The 12,175-nt window shown below is 44.0% G+C and overlaps 1 protein-coding gene across 3 annotated transcripts in view; it reads left to right on the plus strand.

The window, feature by feature from the left end:
• The first annotated feature begins 4,016 nt into the window (after positions 1-4,016).
• Positions 4,017-12,175, plus strand: part of LOC104377792 (Y+L amino acid transporter 2) — a 32,134-nt gene continuing 23,975 nt past the window's right edge. For 2 of the 3 annotated variants that reach the window (XM_086608729.1, XM_086608730.1), the window contains exon 1: positions 4,017-4,331. Coding sequence is in view for 1 of the 3 variants with exons in the window: in XM_086608728.1 (XP_086464854.1) it covers positions 6,078-6,084 (7 nt within the window). In the remaining 2 variants the exon portion in view is untranslated. Of the gene's footprint in view, positions 4,332-6,077; positions 6,085-12,175 lie in introns of those variants that run through there. The other variant, XM_086608728.1, reaches the window with a different exon arrangement.

The following is a 12,175-nucleotide window of genomic DNA, read 5'->3' on the forward strand; positions in this document are numbered from 1 at the left end:
TGAGATCCACACACTGCTTATAGAAGGGAACCCTCAGTTAATGCCTTTTTTACGTTTCCTTAGTTAATGCCTCCCTTACCTTTGTCATCTGCTATAAATACTTCTCATGCCATGTTGCTGGATGAAACTTGTAATTCAATTTTATTTTTAGTATTTACATGATGAGCAGTACTTTGGGTCTGTACAAAGATCAAGCATGCACTGCACTGCCAGGCTGGAAGTGACATTGTCCTCTCCCACTCAGTGGAGTCAGCGAGGTGAGCTATTTTTAATTCACTGTGTGGTATCCAGGAGAACTGATCCACTGATCAGTTTGCCGTACAGGCTGTCTGTTTACTTCCCACTGATTTTGTTCCCAAAAGGGAAGGCACTCGATACACCCCTTAAATGCAGCATATGAGTCAGTGTAAGTATGCACACATTTAATGCTGACAGTTTCCTGTGTTATCACACTCCAAACTGCTCTTCTCCTACTTGGGCTCTCCCTTCTCCTTAGGTTACCAAGTTTTCCCTAGAATCAACAGGCAGGGCTACCACCGATATTTCCATATCTTCCCTTCACTCTTGGAAGAGGTGCCGATGAACCACATACTTTTTAAGTGTGGTCCAAACTGTGGAGCCTCTTTTATATGTGAGGGGGGAAATCCATGATATGGGGAAGTGATGGATCCTTCTCGTATCTGGAGTATTTTGAGTGTGCCCTTCTCTACTTGGTAAACGTGACTATAATGTTGCAGCTGGGCATACTATTTTCTAACTGTTTCTCATTGTGCAGCTCCTACAGGGGGCTGAGTGCCAGCCAGTACGGGCTTCAAGACTTTAAAGGGTCCCCACCGGATGATTGATTGTTGCCGTATAATTTTTTCAGCCTCCTGCAAGGCTAAACTGAGCACAAAGAGGCCTTTTTCCCAGTTCAAATATCTCTTTTCAGCATCTTTGAAACTCTGTGAATGAAACTCCACAGGGCGAGTTGGACCCTCCGGCCCACGCTGCCACATATGCATGGACGCCCCATGAATTGCAAAGCCTCGCTCAGTTTGGAGTGGATCTGTCTGGTGTATCAGGCCCAGAGCTTGGTACGCCCCCACCTCAAAACCCATCAACTTTAAAGCTTCTTGATGAATTGAGGTCCAATCCCATTCAGCCTTTTTGCATGTTAAATCCTACAGGGGATGAGCTATGATAGAAATATCTGGAATATGCTTTCTCCAGAATACCAGTAGTCCCAGGACATATTGCAACCTCTTTTTATTCTCTGGCATTTTTATCTGTTCTAAGGCACTTAAGGTTTCGCTCCTCCTTTCCACAATATATCTAAAAATTTTACTTCAGGAGAGGGGACTTGCACTTTTTCTGCCAGAATCCGTAGTCCCAAATTTTCCAGGTGAGTAATTATTTTCTTTTGGGTTTGCCCAAACATCAGATAACATCAGATCCCTCCACTAGTTCGTCACTGAAATATGGGTGCATCTTAACTCCCTCTTCTAGAGTGATTTCTGCTAGTGCCTGGGCCAGAGGGTAGGTGAACATGGACATCCTTGAGGCAGGCTAGTAAAGGTTTGTTGAATACCCTCCATGTGAACGCGAATCTATCCCGGTCACTTTCTTGTAAGGGCACCATAAAGAACATATCTTTTACATTAACAGTGGCTAAAATGGGGTGGAACTGCTCCTGTACAGTGGAAATCAGTTCATCTGTGTTAGGCAGGGCTGCTGTCAGGGGACTAGTGCTTGCAATTAAGCGCCGATAGGCAATTGTTAGTTGCCATTTTCCTTTGGCTTTGCAAACTGGCCACACTAGGGAATTATATGGGGAGTGAGTCTGAATGATCACTCCCTGCTCGGGTAATTCTTGTATCGCCGGAGCAATTCCTTCTTTCACTCCCGGTGGTAAAGGATATGATTCACATTGATGATTTTGGAGGGTGGAAGCAGGGGAGCTGCCTGCAGAAGCCTCATTAGAGTTAAAGGAGATTCAAACTTCAGTTCTCTCCCTGCCAAGTCTGTCCATGCTCTCCCCTTCAATAGATCTACACCTAAGATGCTCAAAGGGACCATTCCCAATACCATGATGGTCTCAGTGGGGGTATTGTCTCCTGATAACCGGCTCTTTAGCTGGGCCATTGGCAGAGGTTTGGAACACCCGAACACATCAGTTACCCATATTTTTTTTTTATCGGGGACGACCCCACGCTGGCCTGTGGTATCAGCACTCAGAGCAGACATTTGGGCCCCTGTATCTACTAGAAAGGTAGCGGGAGTCTTAAAAGGGCCAAGGGGGAAAGTTACCAATAGGTCAGAGAGTTCATCCTATCTGGATTGACAAACAATAGCGTGGGGGAGGGTTGACGAGGTGCAAGGCACCTGTCGAGCATCAGCTGGAGGCAGGCTGCTTTTTGTGTACTCTCAGTAAGCTGACTCAACCCAGGGTAGGGATGGCAACAGGCTTCCTCTCCTTTCAATTGGGTCTATCCCACTGGCCCTATATGCTGGGTCAGAGACCATGATTCTCTATCATCCTCTACTGTTAGAAACACACTGGGACCTCAACATCTCTGAGCTTCCTCTTCCATGAGCTTTATTAGATCCCCTCCAGCCAGGGAGACCCTCCATAGGTACTCAGTTTTGGTTTCTTTAGCTTGTCTGCTATACTTCTCATGTAGTTTAGCCAATTCAGTTGCACTGTAGGGTATATGTTTAGCAGTAACAGTGGGTTTGGCGTCTTCACCTTCCTATACGACCTCAGTTTTAATGAGTGGTCAGAGCTTATGAGCAGGGTCAGGCTCCTCCTTTGCCTCTTTTAACTCCTTTCAGGGATAATGACAGGTAACTTCTTGGGCAAGAACGTCAGTCTCTTTTGCTAGGCTGGAGAACCCTGGTTCACTCTCCAAGTCATCCTCAGCTACCTGCAACCTTTACTCGCTCTGCCTTACAAAAACATCCCACAGCTGTGTTGGAGGTTTATTGTTATTCATTTTTCATCAGTTAATCCCCGCTCGGCATCTTGCTGTTTTATTCATTCAGCCTCTAGTTTCACCTGCAATGTTTTAACTAATTCTTGGAGGGATTCACTGGCTTCTTGCTTTGTTTGTTTTATGATATATTTGTCACTTTGGGCAGCTGTTAAGGCGGCTCCCAGGACACCACATACCACTGCCTTTCCCTTACCAGGCTTGAAATGATTTTCTTTTGCCAAGTCTCTTATCCATTCTGCCACAGTCACGGGAGATGGCCGATGTTCCTTGGCCTAGCTCCGCCTATTAGGAGTCGGGCAGGCTTTGTATTCTTTTAACAAAATTAACAGCAGGAAGAAGGCAAGGTCAGGCTTATCCTGGTTTGCCAGGATCTCTGGCCTGAGTTTTTGGCTTCTATCAAAACTCAGCCCTCCTTTCTTCAGCACTCTGGCTGATACCCCTTTTTACAGAACCTCTTTAGGACTTCTCACAAAGAATCCTGTCCATGACACCAAATTAATGTCCCATCCCACTCTGCGGAGCCGGGCGGGTGAGCTTTTTTAATTTTCTGCACAGTATGCAGGAGTCACAACCGTGACCCAAGAGGTTAGACTAAAAATAAAGCTTTACTTAGGATGCAGCAAAATGGCAAAACATAGTAACTCTGAACAACTTCATTGCTTTTAATGTAGTGAGGTTACAATGGATATTAACATGGCAAAACTTAAAACTATGTAATGTCTGATGTTCCTAAACTACAAAATATAGAAGATGATTGACAAAACTTACAACAACATTGCCCTTATGTTCCTATAAACCAAGTAAAAGACAGACAAGGAGGTATACAAAAACCCATTGCCCATTCCTCTTATGTTTGGGTGCTTGTTGTCCCTCCTCAAGGGACGACTACTGTTGTGTATAAGCAGTTGTACTTCACAAAAGTTCTCAAAATGGGTTGACTCACCACCACACCCTTTATTGCCATGATCACGATATGACCTCTCTGGGCACATGTGCCCTTACCCTCAGGTCAAGACAGGGGAGTCAATGCAGAAGGTGGCTTAGCCCTGCCTGCACAAGACTTGCCCTTATCTGCTGCGCCCAGACTTGTGTGGGTCTGCAAAAACAGCGTGTTTTTGGCATCCACCATAGGTCCCTTCGTGAGGGAGGAAAGTACAAAGCGTTCGAGCGTCTCTGTCTCGGTTTCTCAAGACGGCGGTTTGTGACAATCGCTCACTGGGGTTTTACAGACGTGCATGCATCTTTCCTGCCACAACCTGCCTTAACCTTCTCTGGACAACATCTCCGCCGTCCTGTTTTTTCTGAAGGATGGTACTGACACGTTGAGGCACCAGTGGGGCCACCTGAGAGGAAAAGGTATGTGAGATTTTTTTCAGCTCATTTCAGAAAGACTTAGGGACTTTACTCAGGTGGCTTCAAAATTAGTGAGAAAAATACTGGTTTTAATTTGTTAGAACACCGCACAGGCAAATTATTTTTACAAGCACTGACAAATAATTACAGATTCTTTTAACACTATCTGAAATTTGGGAAAATCCAAACTTCACATACAAGAAAGCTGTAATCTACCTAAACTACCATATAAGAAGGAGCAGATAAATGAGTAATCCTAAGTGAGGGCTGTTTGGAAACCCATGGAGATGTGAGATCTGCCCCATTTGAATGATTCAAGCTTCAGTGTGGGCATTGCTAATTACCAACAGATGAGTTTTTTCAGTACCTATCTTAACTCATTTTGTGAACTGAAAAAATTTATACTTTCTTGGATAGAAAAGGAGTTTTTAAAATTTCTTTAAAGGAATTTTTTGCATAAACTAGGAATTTGCATTTTATCCTGCTTCTCTCTAAAGGCTGTAAAATTCAAACTAGATAGCAAGTCCAGCACAATGGTGCAATGAATGGTTGTGCTTTTTGTAGAGCAGACCTGAAGATGTCCAGCAGGGACAGGCTCTGAGGAAAACTGCCAGCCTGACCCGTGAGAGTTTGGTGCCAGGACTCTGTGTTTCATTGCATGTCACGTTCTAAGTCACATTTGTTTGTTATTAGTAGTGCCTAAAGAACGATTTCTGTTATGTAAGGTTGCAAAATAGCATTTCTGAGATGTGTGTCCAAAATTCAACATGTATTAAGAGCTTTCCTGAATTGTGGTTTTAGAAACTAGAAGATCAGAGGCTTCTTCAGCGGTACCTTTTTACAAGCTGCTGCATTGTTCTTGTAGTAGGGTCCACATGAAATGCAAGCTTTGTAATACACTGTTTTAAATTATGACTAAGAAGGTAAAAGCAGTCCTACTACGTATAAAAAGCCTTGACCTGCCAGGGGGCACTTGGCCTGCCAGGCGGCATCTGATGTCTTGTGTCTGGGGGTCTGCACTGTCTTCCTGTTTCCAAACTCATTGAAAGCAACTCCTGCCTTAGAGCGAGCAGAACTTGAGATGCAAAACTTGATGCCGTGCTTCCTGGCTCTACGGGCTGTGCACAGGACACGAGGGTACAGGCTGGCAGACTGATCTGAATTTGTGATTTGTGCTGTTGATCCTGGCAGAGATAAGGAACAGGAGGAAGCCGAGGAGTTGGCAGTGGTGCAGCTGAGCTGTCTGCTGCTTCTGGGCAATGATATGAATGAAGAGGGCTCTGTAAAGAATCGAAGTGCTCTTGTTGCCAGTGCAGAGCATGAGAAGCCTTCCTGAGCAGTGATGGAGGTGTCGGCAAGAAACCAGAAAATGTCACTGGCTTATTTAGGCAGGTGTACCTCCCTTTGCTGTGCCATAAGCAAAGGTGTGTAGCTGAAGCTACAACACACAGCAGAACTGCTATGAGTAGTAAGCTGGCACAGGAGAATCCTCACTGCAGAAGAGCTGGTCAAATTCTGCAAGGCTGTAAAAAGGAATGAGAAAAATATGTTATACACAAAGTCACATTCAATTCACATTATCCATCTTGCTTACTTAAAATGCAAATAAGTGTCATGTTCCTTTGCAACAGAAATAGATTTTGTGTTCACAGAAGAAATGTCCAAGAAAGAAATGTTTTTTCACACACACTGTGTGCTCTATGATTGCACAATGCTGATTTATGTGCTTTTACCGTAAATTGCTGGGAAATGCCAAGTAGGATGCAACCATCAGGGTCAGACCAATAGCAGTATGGGAAGCATTAGGGAAGGAAATATTTTGTTTCATGTTCCAACATGTAGCCTCTACAAAATCAAAACAAAAGGCTGAGGCTGGCTCAGGATGAGAATATATGAAAGATATAAAGGTGCTCTCCAGCTCTAAGAGGGGGCAAATATCTGATGACAGAGCTCCTCAGTGTAGTACACATTTAAAAAACCAGTTTGGTGCCCCAAATCAGAAACAGGACAAATTCAAGTTCAAATTTCAGAGGGAAAGAAAGAGGCAACAGAGGCTCTGATTAAAGAATGTGGCACTCAGCCCCTCTGCTCTTCCAGCAGAGAACAACATCCCTGCAAAACAATGCTGTGGCCAAAATGTTTCTTGATATGTTATACTGTATGTAACCACAGACTTGCAGGCAGCTGGAATTGTGCAGTCCTTCTAGGTAGACTTAAAGAGCTCTCAGGGAGAAATAACTGCCCTTCATAGATGAAAATAAAGCAGCTTGGAGGCTGTGTATTCAAAACACCTGTCACATACCTACTTTGAATAGTGTTTTAAAAAAAGCTCAGCCATTCCTGTGTAAACATTAGCTGTAGACCTTTCTCAATCTATCATAGAAAGCATCTTTTAACAAGATATTAATTTAAAAGGAAGAAATAGGAGGAACATATAAATGTACATGGTTGGGATTTGTTTTTATTTTTTGTCAAACTGCTACATGCAGGAAAAAAATATCCAGAAAAAATAAGAGATTTCTCATGACTTTAAAAATGGTTTTCTACACATATTTTGATTTCAAATACAAACATAAATAACACTTTACAAACATAATTAAAATAGTCTAGATTTTGTTTTTAAATATCATCCTTAATGTCATTAATTTCCTGACTTAAACTGGGAAATATTGGGAGTTTATCAGTATTTTGCCTGATTTGACTTTGCTATGTTCAGTGATGGCATAGCAGACTTTCATTATTGAGAAATTATGTGGCAGTAGACAACAATCATCTAAAGAAAAGGCCATGAAATTATCTGAAATATTATTAAAGAGTAAATTTCATGTCCAGCATGTTCTAAGATCTTTGATACAAGATGACTTTCTAAATGCCCTCAGTTTCCAAGGGAATCTGCTGAAGGGAGCAACATTTGGTTGACAGCCAACTGAACGTGAACCAGCAGTGTGCCCAGGTGGCCAAGAAGGACAACAGCATCCCGGCCTGTATCAGAAATAGTGTGACCAGTAGGGCTAGGGAAGTGATCGTGCCTCTGTATTTGGCACTAGTGAGGCCCCACCTCGAATGCCGTGTTCAGTTTTGGGCCCCTCACTACAAGAAGGTGATTGAGGTGCTGGAGTGTGTCCAGAGAAGGACAACAAAGCTGGTGAAGTGTCTGGAGTACAAGTCTTACGAGGAGTAGCTGAAGGAACTGGGGTTGTTTAGCCTGGAAAAAAGGAGGCTCAGGGGAAACCTTATTGCTCTCTACAACTACCTGAAAGGAGATTGTAGTGAGGTGGGTGTTGGTCTCTTCTCCCAGGTAGCTATCAATAGAACGAGAGGAAATGGCCTTAAGTTGCATTAGGGGAAGTTTAGATTAGATTTTAGGAAAATTTTCATTACTGAAAGAGTGATCAAACATTGGAACAGGTTTCCCAGGGAAGCGGTGGAGTCATCATACCTGGAAGTGTTCAAAAAATGTGTAGATGTAGCACTTCAGGACATGGTTTAGTGGGCATGGTCATATCGAGTTGACAGTTGCACTTGATCTCAGAGGTTCTTTCTAGTCTTATTGGTTGTGTGATTCTATGATTTAAGTACTCAATGATGAAAAGCAGAATATTGGAATGAAAAGCAATTCCCTTTTTTAATTACTGCATAAATTAAATCTTTTCGTTCTCTGGAAGCCACTCTGACTTCCTCTCTGCTAGAGGATTCACCATAAGGATTTGTTATCTGTTATAATACAGGATTTTCCAACTGACAACGGCCACCCGCCTGTAACAACTCAACTTGTTACAGTTCTGATGGTTGTCCCCAGCATGTGAGCCCTCTCTGACCTTCGCTAATACTGGGTCTCACTTGCATTGTGTGCACCCTTAAAATGTGACCTACAGAGATGTCCAAGTAGATGGACAGATGTAACAGAGAAGAGAGTCATGCTTGAACAGCTTCTTAGCCAAAGCTTTTTGGGACACCAGTTTGAGGCAGAAGCAGCAGTGGTAGTCCCAGGAAGGGGAGATGGTACCATGAGGATAAAGGGACAATGATGACAGTAGGGCAGGATGATGGGCCAGATTATTTAGGAACAAAATAACAGAATCTGTACATGAGGGAAAGGGTTAGATCATGGCAATAAATATTGGGCATTCTGTCAAATTGTTTTCATCACTGTCTGTATTGTATTGGCAGCAAATTCTTAACACGTGACAAAAAAGAATTCCTCTCCTTTTGGTATTATACAGGAAGACTATTTCCTATGTTCCTCTAATTTTGTTAATACTATGAAGACTTTACTGAGAACTACCAGGAGTCCTGTCTCAGTCAAATCTTATTTATTTAAGGAAGACATAGTCCTGAATGAAGAAATCGAAAACAACTTCAACATTGTGACCCCACTGAATGAAATCAGTGCCCTGTCAAAGCTAGTGGGAATATTGCTTTTGGCTTTGGGATGGGCATGGAACAGGACAGGCAGAAGCTGTTTAAAAGATTTTGTTCTCAAATTGCTACTTTCTTGCAGATTTTGACCTGATATAAATTTGGGTAACAACTACAGCAAAGTTATACATCTTGGTTATGGAAACTGAATCTCTTATCCTTTGATTCTCAGGCTGTACCTATTTGTGGACTTAATCATAGAATCATAGAATAGTTTGGTTTGGAAGGGGACGCTAAAGATCATCTAGTTCCAACCCCCCTTACCACAGGCAGCGACACCTTCCACTAGATCAGATTGCGCAAAGCCTCATCCAACCTGGTCTTGAACACTTGTAGCGATGGGGCAGCCACAACTTCTCTGGGCAACCTGTTACACGGCCTCATCACCTGCATTGTAAAATATTTCTTCCTTAGATCTGATTGAAATCTCCCCTCTTTCAGTTTAAAGCCATTATCCCTTGTCCTATCACTACACGCCCTTATCAGAAGTCCCTCTCCAGCGTTCTTGTAGGCCCCCTTTAAGTACTGGAAGACTGCTGTAAGATCTCCCTGGAGCCTTGTCTTCTCCAGGCTGAACAAGCCCAACTCTCTCAGCCTGTCATCACCTCCCTCAAATGATGGCCATGTTTCTTTTGATGCAGCCCAGAATACCATTGGCTTTTTGAGCTGCAAGCGCACATTGCCAGCTCATGTTGAGCTTCTCATCAACCAGCAGTGTGCAAGTCTTTCTCCTTTGGGCTGCTCTCAGTCCATTCTCCGCCCAGCCTGGGATTGCCACGACCCACGTGCAGGACCATGCTTCTTTGGATGCAGCCCAGGATACGGTTGGCTTTCTGGGCAGCAAGTGCATGTTGCCTGCTCATGTTGAGCTTCTCATCTACCAGCACTCCCAAATCATTTTCCTCAGGACTGCTCTCAATCCATTCTCCGCCCAGCCTGTACTTGTGCTTGGAATTGCCCCAACCCACGTGCAGGACCTTGCAGTTGGCCTTGTTGAACTTCATGAGGTTCTCACCGGCCCACCTCTCCAGCCTGGCAAGGTCCCTCTGGATGGCATCCCTTCCCTCCAGCATGTCCCCAACACCACACAGCTTGGTGTCATCTGCAAACTTGCTGAGGGTGCACTCGATCCCACTGTCCATGTCATCGACAAAGATGTTAAACAGCACAAGCCCCGACTTAGACATTGAGCCATTGACTGCAACTCTTTGAGTGCGACCATCCACCAATTACTTGTTCACTGAGTGGTCCATCTATCAAATCCATGTCTCTCCAATTTGGAGACAACGATGTTGTGGGGGACAGTGTCAAATACTTTTGAGAAGTCGGGGTAGATGACATGCTTTTCCTTATCCACCAATGCTGTAACCTCATCGTAGAAGGCCACCAAATTTGTCAGGTACAATTTGCCCTTAGCGAAGCCATGCTGGCTGTTACCAATCACTTCCTTTCTTTCCAGGTGCTTTAGCATAGATTTCAGGAGGATCTGCTCAATGATCTTGCTTGGTACAGAGATGAGACTGACTGCCCTGTAGTTCCCTGGGTCTTCCTTTTTTCCTCTTTTTAAAAATGGGGGCTATGTTTCCTCTTTTCCAGTCAGTGGGAACTTCACCGGACTGCCACGACTTTGCAAATATGATGGATAATGGTTTAGCAACTTCTACTGTCAATTCCCTGAGGACCTGCAGACGCATCTCATCAGGTCCCATGGACTTGTCCGCCTTCAGGTTTTTTAGATGGTCTCGAACCTGATCTTCCCTTACAGTGGGTGGTTCTTCATTCTCCCAGTGCCTGCCTTTGCCTTGTATAACTTGGTCAGTGCAGCTAGGATCTAGTTAAGTTTTGGTAGTGTGACATCTCTCAAAGTACAGAATTTTGAATTGTTTCTTCTTCTGATTGTTTTTCTTTCAAATGTTTCCATGCACAGTCAATTATTTGTGAATTATTTACCCATACGGCTCTGGTTACACATTTCTAGAGGTCTGAAATTATCTTTTGTTAGCACAACAGAGAAGTAAAAACTATGCTAAACATTGTGTTCCTTAATAAAATAATTTTATCTCTGTGCTCTCATGAAAGCTATAGATTGTAAATGTTCTACTAGAGTCAAGTTAAATGCTCATATTCCCTTTAGCTACTGGGTCATCTGCACTGGACATCGAAGTTCAGGTTTGTTATCATGCACGCAAGTTACCTGTACTAGTGACAACCTACCAATTGCATTATGTGTCCTACTTTACAGGGAAATATCTTTATGTCATTTGTCAGTGAGACCTCATTTCAGGAAAACGGATAGCCATTGGTTTTGATCACTCGTTCCATAACTGGGTATTCACGTTGCTTCAGAAACAGCTGCTGTCACAATAAGATACAATGTTATGTTGATAGAGGACAGGGAGGGAGACCACCTCGAACCCTTTTCAATTTGACCAGCCTGCCAGTTTCCCAAGAAAGATGAGACCCTTGTATCCCACCAGCCTGCTACACTCCGTTTAAGGAGAAAGGAGGTTTCCTCAAACCCTTTACAATTTGACCAGCCTGTCAGGTTTACACTGACAGCATCACTGGGACACATCCCTCTGCACAGCCTGCCAGGTTGGAGGATGGTCCTCTAACATATTCAGGGACTCTCACGGGCAGCAACACTGGGACAAATCCCTTATATCCCTGGTATCAATTATTTAAGTTTCTGGAAAGTTATATTTATAGATAAACAAATATCATTATATATGTTTGTGTCGTGGTTTTAGGCTGATCCAGCAACTAAAACTCATACAGTCTCTCCTTCTCCAGTAAACTAGAGAGGAGAAAAAAAAAAAAAAAAGGGACTGAGGGTTGAGACAAGAACAGAGGGAGCACCTACCAACCATGGTCCCGGGCAAAACAGGCTCGGCTTTCTTAAAGCAAAACAATTTATTAATGGTTACTTAGAAGGACAAAGGGAAACAAAACCGGTTACTCGAGAGGACAGAAAGAAACAAAACCAGATCTTAAAACCGACACCTTCCCCCCCCCTCTTTCCTTTTCCTCCCGGCTCTACCTCCTCCCCCCAGCAGCACAGGGGGCAGGGACTGGGGGGGTGCAGGTCAGTTCATTCCGTGCTGTTACTGCTGCTTCTTTCTTAAAGGAGGAGGAGTCCTTACACCCTTTTCCCCTGCTCCAATGGATCCCCTACCCACGAGGAAAAATCCACAAACTTCTCCAGCGTGAGTCCAGCCCACTGGAAACAATCCTTCCCCACAGATTGCTCCGGTGTGGGCTTTACCACAGTCTCGGGTACTTAGGGAGCTGTAGCCACTCGCTCCGGCGTGGGTCGTCATGCAGACTCCAGATGCCTCTCTGCCTTGTTGTGCACCCCAACACGACCATCCTCAGGCTCAGGCATCTTCTCTCCACGGGCTGCGAGTGGGTCTCTGCTCCACCGAGGC

The sequence above is a fragment of the Tauraco erythrolophus genome, chromosome 3 (genome assembly GCF_009769465.1).
Source record: "Tauraco erythrolophus isolate bTauEry1 chromosome 3, bTauEry1.pri, whole genome shotgun sequence".
In the NCBI taxonomy this organism is placed as follows: domain Eukaryota; kingdom Metazoa; phylum Chordata; class Aves; order Musophagiformes; family Musophagidae; genus Tauraco; species Tauraco erythrolophus.